The sequence below is a fragment of the Natator depressus genome, chromosome 6 (assembly GCF_965152275.1).
Source record: "Natator depressus isolate rNatDep1 chromosome 6, rNatDep2.hap1, whole genome shotgun sequence".
In the NCBI taxonomy this organism is placed as follows: domain Eukaryota; kingdom Metazoa; phylum Chordata; order Testudines; family Cheloniidae; genus Natator; species Natator depressus.
This window is the reverse complement of record NC_134239.1, coordinates 46,142,034-46,165,423: the sequence shown is the minus strand read 5'-3', so window position 1 is coordinate 46,165,423 and position 23,390 is coordinate 46,142,034. Positions and strand designations below refer to the sequence as shown.

The 23,390-nt window shown below is 38.8% G+C and overlaps 1 protein-coding gene and 1 long non-coding RNA gene across 2 annotated transcripts in view; one reads left to right on the top strand and one right to left on the bottom strand.

The window, feature by feature from the left end:
- SLC17A6 (solute carrier family 17 member 6) overlaps positions 1-23,390 on the top strand; it is a 49,927-nt gene that overhangs the window by 3,075 nt on the left and 23,462 nt on the right. The window contains exons 2-3 of the mRNA XM_074955174.1: positions 331-583; positions 2,100-2,218. Of these exons, the coding sequence (XP_074811275.1) occupies positions 331-583; positions 2,100-2,218 (372 nt within the window). The remainder of the gene's footprint in view (positions 1-330; positions 584-2,099; positions 2,219-23,390) is intronic.
- LOC141988992 (uncharacterized) overlaps positions 5,096-23,390 on the bottom strand; it is a 58,326-nt gene continuing 40,031 nt past the window's right edge. The window contains exon 3 of the long non-coding RNA XR_012639883.1: positions 5,096-5,205. This is a non-coding gene — a long non-coding RNA (uncharacterized LOC141988992). The remainder of the gene's footprint in view (positions 5,206-23,390) is intronic.

Below are 23,390 nucleotides of genomic sequence, written 5' to 3'. Positions count from 1 at the left end.
AATAACAATAGAGTTTAAAACTCCAAGATAATTTTTCATCTCCCAGCAATCCCCTTTGAATTAGACAACATGGCGCCTCTGCAGTGGTTGCAGCTGATGTCTTCTTAATGTCTCCTACATATTTAACCAGAGATCTTTAATGATAGATGAACAGTTCCATCTGCTGCTCCTCCCTCTTTTTGGGGGAAATGAATAATTATGCATCCCACAGGTCTTGCTAAAGAACAACTGAAGGTAATTTTTCAGTCATAGTGACTTTGCCATTCAAGTGACCTGTTCGGGAGAGTTGGCTTCAACTCTCTTGCTTGTCTTTCCCCTTCTGTTGGGCAGAGTCCTAGAGAAGAAACAGAAGCCTGGGGACAACATCGAACTCACAGAAGATGGGAAACCCCTGGAGGCGCCCGTGAAGAAAGCCCCAGTGTGCGACTGTACCTGCTTTGGGCTCCCCCGGAGGTACATCATTGCCATCATGAGTGGACTGGGATTCTGCATCTCTTTTGGAATCCGTTGTAACTTGGGAGTAGCCATCGTGGATATGGTCAATAACAGCACCATACACCGAGGAGGAAAAATTATTAAAGAGGTGGGAATCACTCCCCTTTAATCCCGTAACACGAATATAAACCATAATATCTTCAGGATAGAGTAATAACAAAGAATGAATAGAATAAGTAAGACCCCCTTTAGATTTTTATGATATTTCCAATCATTCTAATAATAACAATAATAAAATCGAGACGGTTTCCTCCTTCTGCTATAATCTGCTCGCTTCTGGGTAGGAGAATCCTACAGTGAACTGCCCCAGAACAACGTCGTATTTTATTTATAACAGAGAGGACAATGATCCAAAGAATGTTGTGTGTGTGTGTGTGGGGGGGGGGAATAAAAGCTCGATTGTGCCTATTTTGTTTTCTTTCTTTCCCAGACCAAGAGGTCATTCCGTGGCACAAGTTTGTGTGCAGATATTTTGCTTTTATACCCAGCTTTGGGGACCTCAATCATTTCGTAAATTAAATGCACGGAATAGAGAACATGAGCATGAATAAACGACTCCAAAGCGGCTGCCCAATTCTCTAAAGGAAATGGAGTGGTTTGTTGCGGAACGTTTGGAAATATCAGGATGAATGAGTTTTGGTTAACAAAATGCAACGTTGTAAAAGTCATCTATGGCCCAATGAGAAAACATTTTTCATTTATAAGGTGCTTAACCATATGTATATCGCCTATGTACACAAAGACAAGAATATATCTGATATGTAAATGTATACGTGTAGAAATGTATACATTTATATATCATATAGAATATATATTTGTGTATATACACATACACGTGTGTACATACACAGAGGGATAAACAGGCAGCTAGATAGACCGATATGGCCGTTTTCGATTCCACTGAGTTCATGCTATAGATATATTCGATGGGCTCCATTGCAAATGCAGGTGATCCACTTACGATGAGCCAAATCATTTTTTTCCCCTCCAAAATACCTTGAAGCACTTTCCTCATTCCCATGTTTGTGAGCTTACCTGCGATGTAGGCAACTGGCTCTCTCTGGGTCTCGCTCTCTCTGTAGAGAGATGTATTACAACTGGCTGTGTGTGCCAGGGAGCGTGAGAGTGAGTGTGAGTCTGAGTGTGTGTTTGTGTGCGGGGGGGGGGCTTTCCTCTCTCCTCCCCTCAACCCCTTCTCTAGACTGGATCGGACAGAAGAAAACACATTTGTTGCCACCCCTTTCTCTAGGAGATTCAAGGGTATCTTTGGTTCCAAGATTCCCATATTTTTAGGGTTAACAGCGATCACGAGATAGAAATCATGTCTCTCCTCTCTCCTCCAGTACTAATGCCAGATTTTTGTAGGCATTCTAGCATATTTGTTCTAGAGACCAATTTTAACGCAAATCGGTTATTATTTTGGCGGTTAGCACCTTGCCCCATTTCTATATCGTATCGGCTAGTAAATGGGCATGTTCAACATTAATCGAAATTCCGCAAAGATTGCCTAGCGTTAAACTATTATTAATAAATGCTTTCGTTTGGCCTGCTTACATCCTTCCTATTTTCTTTCTCCCCTTTCTCCTTGGTTTTTGCACTGGAAGAAAGCGAAGTTTAATTGGGACCCTGAAACCGTTGGCATGATCCATGGCTCTTTTTTCTGGGGATATATAGTCACTCAAATCCCCGGGGGATATATAGCATCCAGACTAGCAGCTAACAGGTAATGACGGTCTAATATAAATATATAAATGTATATAAACAGAAACATGGATACTATACATCGGGTTGCTATGTTTAGATTTTGACTGTTAAAACAGCGGGTATAAATGCAGGCACATTATGCGAAAAGCAGACGGAGCAGGGTGTCTGGTTCGTTAGTGCTATTCTGCTGATGGCTTCCTACAATTGTCATCTGTTGAATTCAGTATAAAGGCAGCTTTCCTCTCTTCTTTATGGCTGCTAGAGGGGCAATAGCGGACGGGCACTTTCCTTCGGCAAAACTCTACTCACTGTAAGTAAGATGAGCCTTTATGGATGGTGTAGACGAGACAAAGTATGTTAGGCTTTGATTCGCAGTATCAACTGCAGCGTGCAAACCAAACATGAACCCCAACCTAACCGTCTGCCTCTGCAAGCCAGCATTTTTTGCTGGCACTGCAGCACATTGAGGCAACAATTATACAGCGAGGAATTATTATTCAACTCAAGTCACCGAGAGGCATATTTCTGAAAAGCATGGGGTATTGAAAAATATGTCTGTGTTCCTCTGTAGTCATTGAAATAATAATACAATAATTTTGAAGGTCAAGAAACAAACATTCGAAATAAATGAAAATGAATCTTGGAATTGTATTTTATTACCATTTTAATTATTTTCTGATTTTATATGGATTTCATGTTTGTTTCTTGTCCTTTAAAATGTATATTGCAATAAAGTTGCTATGATTATTTTTTACTTTATTTAGTTTCCTTTTCACTAAGAGTATCACGATAGAATTTTTCAAAGTTGAAAGACACTGAAATCCCTTTACTTATTTAAATACAATCTTTTTGTAAAAGAAATGGGGAAAATAACAGATATCAGTAGTTATTAATTGGCATGGAACTGAATATAGTCCACTCTGAATAAAATGGAAGAAAAACATGTTTCAATGAGCTTTGCACAATGAAAAGGAAGTGCAGATGGTGCAGGGTCTTAAAGATTCGTTTCTATGGTGTCTGGCAATATTTCAAGCACCCAGGGTGTGATTCCACCTGTTAATTAGATCCACTGAGTATTCAAGACACACGAGGCATTCATATCCATCCTTAATGCCACAGACTCATCATTTGGAGAGGTAGGAAAGGTCCTAGTGCCACTCCTCTCGAGCAGCAATGGACTAGGTACAAATGGATATTCAAAGGGAAGGTGCAGTTTTAGCTCATCACAGGAGTGTGCAACATCAAAGGTAGGACTAGGAGCGTTAGACAGACTTAAACAATGAAGTTCTCTCACCAGGCCATGTTTTTTATTTAAACAAGGACACAAATATACTTGCCAAGCCTGCAGTTCTCTTGAGAGCACAGAGCTCCATTAAAAGATAAATCAATGAATGGTGAGATCCTTAGCTGTGTAAATTAATGTAGCTCTGTTGATGCCCATTTACACCAGCAGAAGTTTTGGTCCATGATTTTGGAAATAAAACAAAAGCAGTGTTAATATATACAGTAACCCAGTATGTTTTTATCTTTTAGTTAAAATGTCCCTTTCCCCAGCTTTCCAATAATAGATTAGAAATATAAAGGCAATTTAAAAAAATTCACAAGAGATCATCCCCTAAAAGGCCTCTATCCATCCAAATACACCACCTTTCTTTTCTGTACCAAATCCTGTAATCTTCATCCAGTCCATTACAATTTACTTCAATGGGAATTTTGCTTTAATAAAGACTGTAGGATCTGAACCAGAGAGTCAAATTCCATTCTTGATTATCCTAGTGCAATTCCATTTAAGTCGTTTGACTCAATACAGAGTTATAAAAGTAGAATCGCAATCAGAATTGGATCAAATAGGTGGAAAACAAAACTTAATTTGTTATTGGCAGGGTGCTGCTGAGTATGCAGGAGCTTGCTTGCTTGATGTTAAGATTCAGTCCAGAAGCCCACTTTTAGCTAATTACAAGGATTTACACATATCTCTAAAATGTCATTAATTTATTAAAATATGGAAAAAATCAAACTCCAGTTAAAACACATTCATGTTCACATCGTGGAATCCTTCCTACAGTCCAGTAATTCTCAATTTAAATTGTAGAATATCTTTATTTTGTTGAACTGAAACACATTAGCCAGGCCTTTAAAGCTGTCCCCCCAAACCATCATCTACTTCCTGCCAAGCTTGAATCATCAATGGTGAGCCAAGCCATGGCTTCTATTTATTTTTCATCTGGTCAATCAATGGAGAGCTTTTTACTGGGATCATGGATTTCTTTGCTAATTGCAGAAATCAAGACATTTGCTGCACGTTGGCTCACTTTCTAATTTATTTGCAGCCTCAGTCACAATTCTTCAGGTTCACTTTTAGTGTCCCATGACAAAGAGGACTGAATAGAGATTTCTAGGATCTGCTTATCTAATTATTTTTGCATGATAGTTTGGCTCATGGTTAATTTCACATTGCAACAGTGAGATTCTTGTTCCTTCAAGAACTGTCTGTTTTTAAATAAGAAATCCATATATCCCTATAATTAGATTGATGTTTTAGTTCAAAGATAAATACATTTACAAGACTGACAATGGTGGCAAAGAAAATAATGGTCTTGGACAATTCAGAAATATATTTTTGAATTGTTCTTGATTGACTCCAATAACATTTTCAGTTTTGAAGTCAATGGGACTATTTGCATGAGTAGCAGGAGCTGGGTTTGGCATTGTATATTTCATTCTGATTTGCATTGTTGACGGACTTTCTAATCCTCTGTTGTGCTGAACACCCTCAACTCCCATTGACTTCAATTCATTTAGTGACTCACAAGACAGAATCAGCACTTTACAAAATCAGGATCAGGCCTTAAGTGCCAAAGCTCATTTTTAACAACGAGTTTCAAACGTTGCATCTCCCTGTGTAGTAGCTAAAAATGGAACAGAGATCCCTTTGGCTAGAATGCAAGAGTCATCTCTTCTCCCAGAGGAGGTTCTGCCATTGGAGGATGTTGATGTGACATCAACCTGCAAACAATGAGAGCAGAGAACAGGAATCTAGGGTTGAACAAAGTCCCAAGGCTTCACATTTCCTCCAAGTAAAGATAATCTTTCCATTGATTAAACCTTAAGATATTAATAGCATGGAGTACAGGGGACCATTCTGGTAGTTTTGTGGCAGTCCTCTGCCACCTAGGATTCAGGACTAACAATTTCTTTCTCCCCAGACTCTCAAGCTCTGGGAATATTGTAGGACTAGTGAGCTCACTTCTGTTCAACTTCTCATATTAAACAACACTACTTTCCTCCCAGGGCTAATTTATACTGGGAATGGAATTAATGGGATTTGCAGAAAGAGAGAGAGATAGATCCTTAGCTGGAGGAAATGTTGTCATGACACAGGGCCCTTGAGGTTGCTGTGGTAAAAGAGGAGAGGTAGATTCCAAGAACTACCCCAGAAAAATGTGCATGCACAAATATACTATAGATCAGTTACAATACCATGCCCATTGCTGGTCTCATGCAAGATGAGCAAGTTCAAGCTCATACTACTTGCCCAAAGGTCTAGAAATGACAAGTATTTATTATTATTGGTTTTACTGGATTCACTCTGGATTTCCTCAGGATAACTTACAGCAAAATGCATCCCAAGGAAGGAGGGTGGGAAATGAGCGCACAATTATATTTGCATTTTTTAAAATTCATTTGAATATTTTCTGTAAAACCAGGAAAATTCCACTGCAGAATTTTGGTATCACTTTTCTGCATTGCTAAATCAACTGAGTCAGAATTCACAATGCAAGTTACTGACAATTGAAAGCCCTAAAAATCATATCTGGATGCTTTTAAAGGTTTGAATGCCAATATTATAGTGGTTCCCCACAAGAGTGCCTAACATTAGGGACTGACAGCATTTCACAGTGTCTGAGTAAATAGCACTCCATGAAATGCTGACTGTTCTCTAACCCTAACCCTCAGAATTTAGAATTAGGCCATAAAAATAATCATGGTTCATCTCAGACCAACAGAGATTTTTAAAGCAAATGCACTTTACACTGATTGAAGCTTTGTTAGATAATAAATAAATGAATATGATTTGTGGTTTGGGAGTTCTTGAGCTCTTATAATTAAAAATGGCTCATATAAAATTGATGACCAAGATGGTTAGGTATTTTATAACCGTGTGGGGGGTGGGATATTTTGGTAAAAACATGCAGAAATTATTTTTCAATAATTAATTTCACTGTCCATTTGTAGCACAGCAATGACATTATACTGAATATTTTCTAAGTATTACCCTTACACCATAGTCTAGAGAAGCTGATGTAGTTTGTTTCGTTTCACGAGTATATCAATTGATTAAACATACATCATAGGATATTAGGGCCCAGTCCTGCAAATCTTAACACATGAACGGTTGTGCTTAAGTCAGAGGGCTCAATTGTTCCTTGAGTTTAACCTCTGCTTGATGCAGGAGAAGGGTATTGGGGAACCAGTTACAATCACTTATTCTGTGCCAGTCCAGACCCATCATTTGTTAGAGCAGCTTAGGGACTGCATTACCTTATGGCACAAGTGCAGATTTCCCTATCAGAATTTAAATCAATGAAAAACTGATAGTACAGTGGAGCTCTATCAATTCCTTTCCCATGTATCCTCTTCCCTATACTAGGGGAGCAGTTGGCACATGAATCAACTCTCCTGGGAGTTCCCACTCCCATCATGGGATTTTCCACTGATGGGTTGCAGCAAGGATCTGGACCCTTTGCATCACCTAAGTGGTACAAAGTGGCTGGAGTGTAATGCAGAATCGGGTCCAAAGTGATAAATCTCATGACAAAGGTTTTACACAACCAACCTCTTACCTTGTAGAGGCAACATTGTCTAATGGGGTGAGAACAGGACTGGACAAAAAGAACTCTTTAGTTCTTATCCTGTGCTAACACTGACTGATGGTGTGAAACAACTCACTTAGGACAGTTCAATGGTGCCATTTAGGCAGGCCATGCATTGTGGGAATCTACTGCCTAATGCCCTAATGGGAAGCTGCAGGAGGAATTCTGATGCAGGGAGACTGATGTCCTCCCAGAGCTCAGTGGCACACAAGAGGAGTGAACCAATATTAACTATTTCCCCTGTTGTGCTGGTCACACTCCAGGAGATAGCGCAGGGGGAGGCATATGGGCCTGACTCCTTCTTGCCGACTCTCACTCCCCTTTTGGGCACTGTGCAGCCCTGGAGGTGAATGGAAGGGATACTCCTATAATTGTGACAGGATCATTCAAATAGAGGAGAGATTCCTTGTGCCTTCCATTTCCAAGCCAGTGCTTGTAAATGAACCAATGCTGATGAACTCATTGGGGGTGCTGTGAGGATTAGCTACTTGTGCATCCTTCAGAGATGTAAATCTCTATCTCTAAGCGCTGAGGGTTAACTGGAGTTTACCTTTAAACTAGAAAAGTAATGAAATTCTGAATTTAGCCTTCTTCTACACTCACACCTCCGTGAATGTTACAGAGGTCTGAGAATAACGTGTGATTTTATGTACCTGTTGTGCTATATAACACCTAAGTGAAAACGTGTGGAACTGTAATATCACTTTCATATTGTTTTGCTGCTTTTGCCAAGCAGAATTCTAATAATCTACGATAGTTAAAATAGGATTTTTAATTGAAAACAACGGGACCACATTCTTATAAGTTAGGCTAAAAATCCAGGGTGAAATCCTGGCTCCATCGAAGCTAATACCAAAATTCCCTTTGACTTCACCACTGATTGATTTCACCACTGATAGACAGCTAGATAGGGTAGGCCCATTGAAGTCAATGGAGCTATGCCAATTTACACTAGCTGAGGAGCTGGTCCCATGTGTGCAATTTCATGCTTAATGTAGGAAAGCAATACTTGTGTTTGTACATGAAAATACGGAGTTGAGCATCCAAGCGACCAATCAGATTCACAACTGGTCATGAGCACAATAAATAAATAAATAAATAAATCCATTCAGCAGGAGTAATTATCAGTCATTGCTTGTGAAAATTTGGTTTTTGAAAATCAAACTATAAAAGAGTTGCATGCTTCTGTTGAGTAAAACAAAGGGTCATGAACATTTTAAATGGTGAGTGTTCAGATGCTAGAACTTTCCCTTATGAAAAATCATGTAAAATATAACAGAAGATAATGATTTTAAAAAAGGAAAGAAACAACCTATGAAATTCTATGGCAATGACATAAGATTTTCTTTCTCTGTTAAATCCCGTGGGTCAGATGGTGTAAATGGGTATAGTTCCATTAAAGCAGCTGGCCTAATATGTTTTTAGTTCATTTCACAGAATGCTGCTGAATTTCTGTAGAACCTTTGTTAATTTAATTTCTATTAAGTTCTATAGCATTTTCTCATGATGGCTTAAATAGAAATATATAAAGCAACCTGTGACTTCAAGCTCTTCCTTTTATTTCAGTTTTTAAAATCCAATTTACCCAAGCAGTAAGGACTGAATTCTGATCACCCTTACTCACAGCAAGTAATCCTTTTTATTCCACTGAGATTACTTGCATGAATAAACTGAGCTATATTCCATACAGATATATCAATGCATTTCTTCCCAAAAGGGCAGAAATATTTTAATCTGAACTGTGGCATTAGAGTGAGAGTGAAATTGTTATTATTGTCACCGATCCCTAATTAGTAAAATAATAATAAAATAATAAATAACAATGTAAAGCCAAATCTTTCTAAACTAAGGTATTCTGAATTCAAAAGTGTGACTGCAGCTTAATATCTTTATATTCACTTTTTTGCAGGATAAATTATTCCACACTCATTTTGTATACAGAAGTAACAAAGTATTCTTATATTTAACATAGAGTATTGTTATATTTAGCAAACAATAAATGAGTCATACTGTAACTGGGATATGTAGGAATGTTTGATTTCCGGTTTGGTTCTGCAAGTTCTAATTTCTTCCCTTCTAATGTAGCTGCATTATAAAATAACCCCTGAGGCTATTCCTGCCAACCCTTCCTTTCATGTTCACTTCACAACCATGCAGATTGAACTGGGCTATGCTGCCAGGCACAGGTGCATGCCGCTTCTGTTTCCAGTCAGAGCAGCCAACACAGCACAAAGCACTAAGAAGTCTCTGTCACCCCACTGTGTTGCAGAGCCTTTTAAGTACCACTCATGAGGGTGGCTGGTGGTGCTGCTCCCTGTGCCATATGGCTCTGGATCCTTCCATTTTTCTGTCAAGAATGATGAAGCCATTTTCACAATTTAACGATTCACCAAGGGATTTGGGTGGGGTTTTTTGTTTGATAAAAGCAGGCCTCAGATGTGTGGCAAAATTAATAATGCAGCCAATCCTTTATTAGATTGGATTAGATGGTGAGGGATCAGCTTTTACATATTAATGTTTCACAAAAGGCTTAAAATAGGATTTAGTATGAGTAGCACACAGACACCTCCCCCATCCCATGTAGCTGCATGAATGGAAATAGCCGGTTTCATCACATTTTTTAGATGATGCGCAAAATTGCTGCTCTGGCACAGCTCGTTGAGATACACCGCATTATTAACAGGACCAGCCTGAAGGCTAACAGCACCATGGACAAGCACAGACAAAACAAAAGCATTAAGGATAAGAGTTCACCTCTAATTTTGGTGGTAGCTTCTTGTATTTGTCTTGCTGAGCAGCTAGGTTGGTAAGCCTTTCTGATATTCATGGAACAATCCCAGTTTTGTTGGGCTTATTCTGTATCATTTGTACTCGGAGGCCATTTCAGCAAAGTAATTAGGCATGTGCTCAACTTTGAACATGAGCCATCCTATTCCTGTTTAAGTAATTAAACATGTGTTTAACTTTGCATCAAATGTTTCCTGAAATACCTTCAGACTAATGCAATGCCATCATCATGTTCTGAAAACGTTGAGAAACGTTAAAGACAATTTGGAGACTATACCTTACAGATCAATCTTGAAGAGTCTATGGAAATGTGAAGTCTCTCTCAATACTTCTAGTGAAGGGTAAATAAAATGGGATTGGAAGAGAACCACTAAATGATATAAATCTTAAACTTATTAAGAAGTTCTGTTTTTCTTCATGGTCAGGACTATGTCAGCTTGGTGACATACCTGCTCCTCACCTTGAAAAGAGTTGTGCTCTTAATGTAAAAAAGATAAGCATTTAAAACAGTATCTCCAAATAGGTGTCTCAGAATTCTTGGACCAAGTTAATTGACCAAATTCTCAAGATCACACACATCAGTGACAATGCTGAACGTCACTCTCCTGTATTGCCATCTAACCCATGAAAATGTTTGCATATGGTGGGCAATGTACAGTGATGGATGGTAGTTTGTCTAAATATTAGGGCTGTCAAGCAATTAAACAAATAAATCGCGCGATTAATCGCAATGTTAAACAAATAAATCGCGCGATTAATCGCAATGTTAAACAATAATAGAATACCATTTATTTAAATATTTTTGGATATTTTCTACATTGTCAAATATATTGATTTCAATTACAGCACAGAATACAAAGTGTACAGTGTTCACTTTATATTTATTTTTGATTATAAATATTTGCACTGTAAAAACAAAAGAAATAGTATTTTTCAATTCACTACTACAAGTACTATAGTGCAACCTCTTTATCATGAAAGTTTAACTTACGAATGTAGAATTATGTACAAGAAAAACCTGCATTCAAAAATAAAACTATGTAAAACTTTAGAGCCTACAAGTCCTTGTTCAGCCAATTGTTCAGACAAACAAGTTTGTTTTCATTTGCAGAAGATAATGCTGCCTGCTTCTTGTTTACAATGTCACTTGAAAGTGAGAACAGGCGTTTGCATGGCACTGTTGTAGTCAGCATCGCAAGATATTTACATGCCAGATGCACTAAAAATTCTTATGTTCCTTGATGCTTCAACCCCTATTCCACAGGACATGCGTCCATGCTGATAACGGGTTCTGCTTGGTAACGATCCAAAGCAGTGCGGGCCGACGCATGTTCATTTTCCTCATCTGAGTCAAATGACTCCACAGAAGGTTGATTTTCTCTCTTGGTGGTTTGGGTTCTGTAGTTTCTGCATCAGAGTGTTGCTTTTTTAAGCCTTCTGAAAGCATGCTCCATGCCTCATCCTTCTTAGGTTTTGGAAGACATTTCAGATTCTTTGCATTTTGTCAAATTTGCAATGAAAGTGTTCTTAAAGCGAACAACATGTGATGGGTCATCATTTGAGACTGCTATAACATGAAATATATGGCAGAATGTGGGTACAACAGAACAGGAGACATAAAATTCTCCCCCAAGGAGTTCAGTCACTAATTTAATTAACACATTATTTTTTAATGAGCGTCATCAGCATGGAAGCATGTCCTCTGGAATGATGGCCAAAGCATGAAGAAGTATATGAATCTTTAGTGCATCTGGCACGTAAATATCTTGCGACGCCAGCTACAACAGTGCCATGCAAATGCCTGTTCTCACTTTCAGGTGAGACTGTAATTAAGACGTGGGCAGCATTATCTCCCGCAAATTAAAAAAACTTGTTTCTCTTAGCGATTGGCTGAATAAGAAGTAGGACTGAGTGGACTTGTAGGCTCTGAAGTTTTACATTGTTTTGTTTGAGTGTAGATATGTAACAAAAAAACCCTACATTTTTAAGTTGCACTTTCATGATAAAGAGATTGAGCTATAGTTGAATTGCACTACACTATGAGGTGAATTGAAAAATACGATTTCTTTTATCATTTTTACAGAGCAAATATTTGTAATAAAAATAATATAAAGTGACCACTGTACACTTTATATTCTGTGTTGTAATTGAAATTGATATATTTGAAAATGAAGAAAAACATCCAAAAATATTTAATAAATTTCAAATGGTATTCACTTGTTTGACAGTGTGATTACTTTTTTTTTGAGTTAATCGCATGAGTTAACTGCGATTAATCGACAGCCCTACTAAATATAGAAGTTATGATTAAATCTGAGAACCATATCTAGTTCTAATTAAGGCTGGATTGTGTACCCATGTTGCTGCGAAGATATAACACCCAAGTTGGACTTCCATGGGACACAGTGCTCCCCAGTAGACATTGTTACTGTGTCTCTCCTTGGCCCCAAGCACACAAGTATGAGCTTAACTTTAAGCATGTGAGTATTCCCATTGACTTCCAGTTAAGCATGTGCTTAAATGCTTTGTTAGACTGTTGTAGAATATGTGATATTCAGGGTCTTTGCAAATTCTCAGGCCTTGAGCCTGCAAGCCCTCGCAGAGCATGCAGTAGAGAAAACAAGGTGGCTGCACCCCAGTGCCAGTGTGAGCAAAGACTTCATGTCAGCACAGTTAGTGTTCTATTTAGTCCTCACACCAAATGAGCAGTGTAGATATCAAATCACTTGTCTTCACTGCAGTTATCTCATTTTATAACTTGGGGTTTCTCCCTAGTTTAAGTCCTGTACGCACACAAAACCTTTTAAATCATGTGTGGTGGTGCTTTTAACTCAAGTTGGCTGGCCCAAGAGGGGGTATAGACTAAGGCCTGAATTAGCATGATTCCTCAGCTGCTAACACAATTACTGTGTATAGTGCACACAGGCTAATTCCACATGAGTACCACTAGTCCTCCAATGCCTTCCCACAATTCTCCCTCTGTGCCTGGAAAAGACAGTTCCCACAATTCACTAGGAAAGAATTAATAGAGTAGCTCATCTTACTGTGGTGCTAAGAAGCATGGAATGTGCATCCAGTATTCTTAGGTCGCACATGAGAGAGTACAGTGCCTGTGTGGACACAGCAACTTGAGTGCTATTTTGCAGTCTGGCTGCTCTTGCTTGTACTAGAGTAACTTGAAAGGACTAACCTGAGAGTTGAGAACATGACTTGTCTGGGAATGTTGTGAAGACCAGAAGTATGACTACCCTCAAAAAAGAATTAGATAAGTTCACGGAGGATAAGTCCATGAGTCGCTATTAGCCAAGATAGTCAGGGATGCAATCCCATGCTCTGGGTGTCCCTAAGCCTCTAACTGCCAGAAGCTGGGACTGGATGACAGGAGGTGGATCAGTCGATAAATTGCCTTGTTCTGTTCATACCCTCTAAAGTGTCTGGCACTGGCCACTGTCGGAAGACCGGATTCTGGGCTAGATGGATCATTGGTCTCACCTAGTATGGCTGTTATGTTACTCTGCAGTGAAAACATACTCTACACCTTCTCTATGGAGGATTAAGCCCTTATGAATCTCTACCTAGGGTGAAATTCACCCACTAGTTTGGCTGTGTGAGTTCTGGATGGACTAGTGTTGAGGGAGAATGTGGGCTGAGTGAGGAGAAGTGGCTGGTCAGTTGGGACCATGAATACACGGACACAGTATTCCTACGCATAATTCATATGGATCACAAATCCTGTTTCCAAGCAAGGGCTGGTGTAGAGTGGTGGCTGTACCCTGCCTGTGGGTTGTCCCAGCAAACCCAATGGTTCTCACACATAAAGCTTGTTTCATTAGGTTTTACATGAGTGTTGTTGTATTTCACCCAGAAGAACTAAGAATGCTGAAATACACCAAAAAGGTATCCACCATATTGCACGTTATCAGTGATGACAGACAGCTCCAGTCTTTGCTTGAAATGATGTGAAGATCACAAAAGGATAGGAAGGGGATGGTGAACAAAAGTAAACAGAGTGGATGTGGGAAATACTGTTCTTCTTGGTGAAAATACTTAGTTCAGTAAATATAGGAAGAGTATAAAAAGGTAGGGGAGTTCCTCTCTCCTAAGGCTTAAAGATACAAGTGTGCAGTGGTGAGAGATCCTGGTGATCATGCAGAAATGCACACCCAATTGCATGCCTAGGGTTGTACATATAGCTGCAGCCATTGCAAGCCAAATTCTGTCATCAGTTATATTGGTATAAATTGCCATTGTGGGCAGCACAGTAGAAACATGTGCTCAGGCTCACTGCAGAGCAATAGTTAATAGAGCAAGCAAGATACTAGGCCATATTAAAAAAAGGGACAGAGAATAATAATGAAGATATCAGAATGCCACTAAAATCACTCAGTGGTATGCTCTCACATTGAATACTGGGTTCAGTTCTGGTCAGCCCATCTCTAAAAAGGGAGTGAACAGAAATAGCAAAGGTCCAGAGAAGGGCAATCACTGTGATTAGAAGCAAGAGAAGGCATCCATATAACGGAAGATTAAAGAGATTATTAGGACTATTTAGTTTAGAGAGGAGATGAATAAGAAGTGACACGATAGTTGCATATTAAATAATGAAGTGTGCAGAAAAGGTCAGTCAGGTGCTCCTAATTAGCCTCTCTCATAATATGTGATCAAGGAGATACCCAGTGAAACCAAGAGGCAACCCTTTAACTCTGGTAGAAGGAAATACATTTTAAAAAAAACAAACACACTGCATTATTATCATGTAGAACTCATTGTAACAAAATATTATTGAGGCAAACAATGTAGTAGGAGTCAGAAAAGGATTAAAATGAAAAGAATATAATCTGCAAATGCATTAGCTGGAATAAAAAGGGATAAGGAACATCTATCCCCATTTTTCAGGACATCAGACACTAACCACCAGGGTTTAGGACAGAACTTTCTCCATTACTGAGAAACATCTGGTACTTGTCAGAGTTGGAGACATGAAACTGGACTAGCCACACCATTGATCTGAACCAGAATGGCAATAACACTTACATTACCAAATCCAGAGTACCAACATTCACTCCAATGGAGTTAATTTCAGAGATTTATATCAGTGTAATTGAATTCATTATTTGGCCCTGCATGTGCAGTTATGACCATCAAAAATGAAAGCAAAAGTAGGCTGTAAATTAGAACTGAATATTGGACCAAATACTTTGCTGGCGTACGTCAGCAGAGAACATGGCCATAATCTGTACAGAATGACACTTTGGGATAAAGCAGCATAAATAAACATACAATTTAGCTAGATGAGATACCTCTGGGTCCTCCACATGGTAAATATATCACAAAACAATTCCACAAAGTATTTTAGATTAAAACACACTGGATTAATTCTAAAAACAGCAAGTGCATCTAAAATCAAGAGAGAAAAGTGGGAATAACAAAATGAGACCAAGTGCTTTAGTTAGGTACTTCGAATGAGCTTCTCTTGTATTGCAACATGATCTACCAGATTATATATGTAAGGACTAAGGCATCCCAAAGTTAATGTATTAGAAAGAATGAGTCAAGACATTAGCTAGACCTAGAAGATTATATTGGGCTGTAAAGTGAAACCCCTGGGTTGAGTGTTACCCTCCCATAGATCAATAAATGTCATCCAGCAATGCCAAAATATACATTCACATTTCAAAACCAGCCTGTGAGCAAACAATGGAGAAGGCAGCTTGATAGTCACATAGGTCCACATCTGGGTCATTAGAGTCAGTGGAAATTTTGCCATTGTCTTCTAAGTGGCTCATAGCAAAATAAATGCAGAAGTTATTATGCATTAGTGATGCACTGGATTGTTAAACTCACCCCTGGAGTTTCACTATGCCACTCAGTCTAGCCCTTCTAGATAATGTCTGGACTCCTTGTGGTGAATCAGTTAGCTTTTGGGTGTTTTGTTCTTTCTTCCACATATGACCTGATGGACCATGTTGCAAAACAAGTGCAGATCACTGAAGTACTAATGCTCTGAACCAGATTTGTATGCACTTGTACCTTGATGCAAACTCAGATGGATTTAGTCTTGACAAAAATAAATTAGTCTGGAGAAAAGAGGAGGCTCAAATACCTGCCTTAAATCCATCAAGGGTGGAATGAGCAGATCATTTGTGGATCCTAGAGAATCTACCAGAAGGAATTATCTTCCACACAGAGGCTTGTTACCTCTATACAGCCCCCTGGCCCACTATCTCTCCTTGAAAGTACAATTCCTATAGTCACTATCCAGGCTACTAAGAACTCCCCATACAGCCTGCTGTCCCCAGAGCCTTCTTGGAGTGGGGGTTCTTAGTGAAGCAGCTTGGGAAAAGATATGTGCAACTGACAACTAAAATTGTGGGAGGTGTAAGTGTTCAGCACATCTCAGGATTTGGCCATCAATGTCTCTCCACATTCTGGGCCAGATCCTGGCCTCTGCTATGTCCCCTGGAATTGTTCTTGCACTGAAAAAGAAATGGAGGGCTGTCTTAAATTTGCTGTATGGGAATTACACAAGGGATTTCCTAGGTTATGTAAAGACAGTGTAGCTAGTCATATACTACCGGCTGCTGGTATTCTGCTGTAGATGTGCCAGGGATAGGAAAGAGTAGGATAGGTTGTGGGCACAGGATGTTACACTCCAGTAATTGTGGGCTGGCAGAATAGTCCCACTGAGCATTATCAACTGGGCAAGTTAAAGCTGCCTTGCTCAACTTGCACTGGGAGATGAACTATCCCCGGCTTTCCCCCAAATCAACATGGTGGAAAGATAGCAGAAAGCAACCTATATTTGTTCCTCAGGTGCTCAGCAATCAGACTTCGAACACATCTAAGGATCTGGTCCTGGGAGTTTTTGCATTTTTAAAAAATAAACTGCTTTCATTTCTAGCAATATTTGTACTTTTCACAAAGGTGGATGCATCATCTGGGAGGAAGGGGTAGTGGCAGGTGCAATAATAGGCATCTTCCCAATCCACCAGCCTATCCACATTTCTGGATGGCAAATACCTTGCTTCTTCCACAGGGAGCAACACTCCCACCTCACTTTGATGGAAGAGTTTGGAGAAACTTTGCAAAGGGAAACTCATGGATTTTCCCTTTTCCTTAATCTGCTCCCCAAGGGTTTTCTGTGGCAACAGAGATCTGGATCTAAGACATCAAAGCACTGAGGAAAAAGTTGTGTAGTACGATATATAGTTGTGTAGTACTAAATCATGAAGTCCTTTTACAGTTTCTACTCAGTACCTCAAACAGGCAAAAACCTCATTGAGTCACATTTGCAAACCTTCATTTCAATAACAAACTATTAATTCACTTTGGCTTTCCCCAAACATTCCATTTTTGTTTTCAAGAATGAATGTGGAAAGGCAACATACTGTGAATACTTGTACAAAGGCATTCACACAAATGTGCACACTGGAAGTATTCACACAATCGTCTGGAAAAGTATGGGAGTTGACCAATCCAGGAGCAGAAACAAGAGTAAGAATGACAAAATTATGAATAGTGAATACTCCAAGAAATGGTGATGATTAGCAGCTTGTAAGTAACAAATAGGCTGTGGATAATTCACTAAGAGAATAAGAAAATAAATGTGTTAAATAAATTGTTTAAGATTTAGGACTTAAAGATTTGGCCAATTAAGAATAAATCGCTGCTTTATTTGCATAATCATTTACAATTAAACACAGTTATAGGCTTCAGTAATATACTAATTGTTATTTTATGATTCTTAAACAAATCCAGGTTCACTTCTTGGCATATAATAACAGGTCTGTTTCTTCTCAGGCTTCTGCTTCATGATCAGAATAAAATGCCATGTATTGTTTTGATGTAATTTACTGTAACAATACAGATATGAATCGTTGTCTCTCTATTTCTGAGAACAACCTTGGAAACAAAAAGCTTCATCTTCAGTATGTAGTTCCTTTTAAATAAAATGGAGCTTGGCAGCTTTGGGGGGCGAAATACTCTTTGTTCCTTTTGTAGTTTAGAAATAGTTATGGATCTGAACCAATTTCCACTGAAGTCAATGGGAGTCTTTCCAACAGCTTCAATGGGAGCCTTGTGTGTATAAATAATTACATTTTTAATGAAATTTCATGAAAAAACCTTCATAATTTTGTTCCGTCATTTGTCACCTGGAAATATCTTTTTAATTATTGTTTTGCATTAAATGGCATGGTTTAGGTTTGAACTCCTTAAACCATTTAGCGTCTTTTAATCTAAAATAATCTCTCTCAAATAACCAAAAAATTTGATTTTCAAAATTAAGGATTTTCTTTAATAGTTGAAAATAATTTATATTTAAAAGGATTCTACATTTTGATTTTCATAGGATTTTTACACAACCTTTTTACATTCTGAGCATAACAGCTATGGTTTATCTAGCAATTTGTCAATGCTATCAGTGAATGGTATCAACAGAACTATGCCAGTTTACACCAGCTGAGAATCTGACCCCTAATCTGTAAGCATATAGAAGTGGCTCTTAGCTTTTGAGTATCATCCTAATAGCTTGCATTCACAGTCTTTGGAGTTAAACACACCTCCACATTATCAACACCACAAAAGGACACCTCCAAACCTGCACTCCTGCTCCGTGTCATATCTCTAACCCAATCAGCCACCCATCTGCCTTTAAGGAATTTGAAACTTTTTTGGCATGTATCTGTACTACCATTATTTTCAGTTCACTTTGGGATCTGGTGTTTCTTCAAAGGCAACAGAAAACAGTGTCTACAACGCTCCACAATACTGTGTAGTCATACAGTGCTAGCTGCACGCCAAAGGCAGCTGACAACAGCAGAGCTGCAGAGCTGTGGGGATGAGAAACCCAGAGATGAAAAACATTTATTCTCTTTCATTTCCCTCAAAGGAGGGCTATGAACCAATCAGTTTAAAGGCAAAACAAACAAAAAAACCAAGTTCCCTCTGCAGCTTCTTTCCATTTTAATCACTTTCTTCCTGAGTCATCATCATCTTTTCTTTCCCCCATTCCCATCTCAACTATTCCAGTTCCTCCTTAAAATTGCTTTTGCTGTTATTACTCCTTGTATTACAGAAGCACAAATAGGCATACCTCTTGGCATTCAAACCTGCCAATGTGTGTTAGCATCAGTGGAACATTGGAGCTCAGTAATCCTAGGTACTACCCCTGGCTTTGGGAGAGGATTGCATCTAGTGATTATAACAGTGATTGGATATAGGATAATCTAAGCCCATAGGTTTGGCACGCTCACTCTGAAAGGGAGTATGGCTGCTTGGATAAGACTTGGGCCTACCTGATAAGTGACCTGAATTATAGTCCCAACATTTCCTGAAGTGACCCTGTGAAATTTATTTCTAAAAAGTGGAGTTAATACTTGGCTGATGTCTACACTTGAGGTACGAGACCTTGTTTGGTAACAAAGGTTATGAAGTGTCCAGAATTATAACTAGCAGAGATGAGACCATAAACGTGTGATTTCCTGTCACCCAGCTTAGTGCATATTCCCCTAGGCTATAGGATATTTGGAGGAGAGGTCTCTCTCTCTCTGAATGCTGCTTGACTTGCTGGTGCAGCAACAGAACAGGTAAACAGATTCCGCTCCAATGTACTATGTCCAAGACAATCCAGTACACCGCAGATCCCCCCAGGATAGGGTCCCCATTATGGTAGGTGCTATTCGCAGTCCCTTCAGTTCCCAGATGTGTTTCAGCAGTGTTTGTGATGGCTTCCATAGACTCCCGTTGGGTCAGGCCCCAGAAGAGAGACTGCAAAAGAATCTAGAGTCTGGGTAAAAAAAAAGTGAAAGTGTCTAGTGACCTAGAAGCCCAAGTGCCACTGACTTTCTCTGAAATGGTGAGGTAATATATGGGTGAGCTGAAAAACCAAGTAGGATGGGGAGCAGTGAGGAAAAGTAAGACAAGAAAAGATGGTGGCAGTTAAGGGAAGGATTGGGAGGGTGGCTTAAATAGAATAATGCAGCGGTAGCAGATGTTTTGAAAAATGGTACTCTTTGGTGCAGGGACCATCTTCTTGTTCTGCATTTGTATAGCTCCTAGCACAATGGGATCTTGATCCACAATGGGGACTCAGAGGTGATACCATAAGGCAAATAATAAATAATAATAATGTCGCTAAGATAATTTGGATAGGAGCTAAGTGTTTTAAATATAATTGGGGGAATCCTGATATTGCTTTAGACATATATGTGTTTTAGAGTAAGATCAGAATATAGTGTGCAAATGAGTGAAATGTAAAAGATCAGAACTTTGATCACAAAGGACATTCATTACTCAGATATTGATCTGGATAGGATTTCAGTAAAAACAGTGGGAAAATATTTCTGGAAATAGTGCGTGTTTACTTTCTTATCTGCTTTGCTGAGCAGAGTACAGGATTAGAGGCAATTCTGAACCTAATTTTATCAGATGAGCCAGGTATGAGAAAGAGGACTGAAGCTAAGGAGCATTTAATGTATATTGATCAGAATATTATTAGAATTTAAAATACTAGCAAGAGTGATAACTAGAAGGAAGCAATCAACCAATTTTGATGTTAAGCAAACTGATTTTGTGGGACTATAACATATTCTGAGAAAATTGCAACTTCATTTCCTATCTGTGGGGGACATCTATTAAAATGGGAACATAAAATATATACTTAGCAATGTTATAAATGAAAACTATCCTGGTTTAGTTCAAACCAGAATAAACGTCAGCTGTGGACTATGTGGTTAGCCAGGGTTATATAAAGTAATAAACAGAAGGCTTATAAAAATATAAACACTCTGCTAATGAGGAAGAATATGAGATCTATGGAGAACAAATAAGCAAAACAAGGTCAAAAGACAGATGAACAAAAGGAAACACTATGTTCAACTGCAAGAAATAATAAGCTGTTTATATATGTGGGTGTGCATAAAAAGGCATAGGCAGATATAGAAGGATATATTTACTCAAGACTTAAGGTAAAATAGAAAACTGGCTCCCCTAAAACAGAAAGGCATTAAAATGGTGCTATTTTTAATTTTGCAACAGAGAATGAGGATAAAGAGCTGCCTAAATCCGGAATAAAAATTTTTGGTGCTGTTTTATCCTAGATTTGAGTTCATATCCATTTAGAATAAAAATAGCAGGGAACAGGTTTTTAAGAGGCTGTGTTAAAGCATGGTACTAGGATTTAAAATAACTTGTTATTAATAGCATTGTGGCGTTCTCTGTTTATTGTGTCATCTGCTTATAAATGCCACTGAATGTTTACTGTTATTTGTAGTTCTAAATAGGTCCCATCTGGGAGATATATGTTTGTGATCATTCTTGCGGGGTGAGGGGGGGGGGGCCTCTTCTAGAAGAGGACAGGTTTAAGGAACCAACTTATATCTGTTTGGTGGAGACTGAAACAAAGGTAATTCTGGGAAATATAGCCTTAAACTGAAAACTAAACCGTGGAAAACAGGCTCTAGGGGCTGCAGTCTGAACTCAGTTACAGCAGTGTAGATTTGGAGTCAGTTCACGAAAGCAAAAATTTATGCTGATTTCTGAATCTCCGGTCAGAGAAAATTTTGGGAATTACATCCTTATAAGGAGGTGGTCATTTCTAACATACTATCGTTCCTGGCCTGACTGCTGAAGGGAATGGTGATTTCCACTGATTGCAACTAGGTTGCATTGATTCACACCAGCTGAGAGTGTAGCCCAAGGAGGCATCAGTGAAAGAACAGATTTAAAAGATGTGCATTATTATTGCACAAGACACTTAGCTAGATGATCTATTCAAAAAATAAAAGGAAAAAAACAAACCAAACCAAAGAGCCCTTCATCCCTACCTATGAATAAAATAAAACTCACCTTGCATTCTGTTTTTGCCACACTTGCATAGGACAGTTACAGTCTATTGCTCTAGAGAGGATGAAAAAACCACTCTAGAGCAATAATAAAAATGCATTTTTAAAACGAAGTTCCTAAGAAGTTGAATTTATTCTCATTTGTAAAAAGAAAAAAAATATTTTAATATGACATCACTGTAGTATGCTTGAATATCTGGGAGGGATCTGATTAAAATGAAAGGAAATGAACTGCACGTGCTTTTGACGGGATTCATCAACCAGGAAACAAAACCTATACATTAAAAAATGAAGAGTTAACACAGAATTCAGACATCTAGAAAAAAAATACAGAAAATGTTGCCAAGCCATGCCATAAATATATCCTATCGGGAGCTAGACATTGTTTAAAGTGTTGATAGTAGACATCAACAAAGAAGAAAAAAAGGGGTGTTGAAAGGTATATAAACAGGGGCCTCTTCCTGTACAGCTGCCCTTTACCAGTTGTCGAAATTAAAAGTACAGTATATTTAATTTCCTATTCAGGGATTTGTATCAATCTGTAGCCTGAAATAGAGATATATGAAACAAACATATCTTTGGAAGAATTCTTCCTTGTAACTAATCATTCCTTCCTGCTTGTTCAGACTAAGGCCTGGTTCTTACTAAGTTTTGGTCATTAGCCAAAGATAATGTTGACAAATGCCTTGGTGACTTCTTTCCTATCAATCAGCTCTAGATGTGATCGCAAAATGTTATGTAATTGGGGTCCCTAGGATTTATTTTAGCAGTACATCTTTTCAAAAATAAATGGCCAAGCCTTGGCCACTGGCTGCATCCTCTTTGTATAGCTCCAGTGGCACAAAGGGGACCCTGGGATGGTGTAATGATAGCATGGCCAGTTGGATGCTACCTGCTCCCATCCCACCATCCACCTAGCATATGGAACATTGTTGGGTGGACAAGTAGCGTGGACCAGGAAAGGAAGGGGACAGAATGCAGAGCCAGAGGATTACTGTGCTCCAGCAATAACTATCCAGTGGAGTGGGGCACCTTCTTCGTCTCTCATAGATAAGTCCCCTGCCTCATCATGGTGTATGCTGTCCTCCTTGGGGAAGCTGGGGATGCGCTTCTCAATATTCTGTGCCACAACTCTGTGGGAAGCACTAACTCTGTGACACTTTCTGGGCTGGAAGCAGAGGATGGGAAAAACAAAGAATCATTTGATTTTAACAATGGGCATTTTTAAAGGAATCAGTTTTTCAATACAAATCCACTTGCAATTACAAGGTGACAGAAAGAAACATAATGAATATCAAGAGACAAAAGGGACAATCATATAAGGCCCAAGACAAAGCCCACTGAGGAATCTTTCCATTGAATTTTGGATCAGACCCATAATAAATGTCAAGAGGTAGGAGAAATGGAAACTAAAATAGACAGCTGAGCTATGTACAGTCCTGCAGACACTTCTGTAGTAGGGAAGCTGAATAGCTTCCTCTTTGTTGGATCTTGTCCTAAAAGACGATATAATCATAGACAATAGTGACTAGACTGAGATCTTGTTATGTAAGTAACTCTTTAAAACATTCAGATTGTTTTCACTCTTACGAGCATCATGTAGATTTTGTATTAACAGACATACCCCACAGGAATTAAGATTATAAACGATCTGGTTTAACCAAAATGATCGCTGTAGGTTTCACAC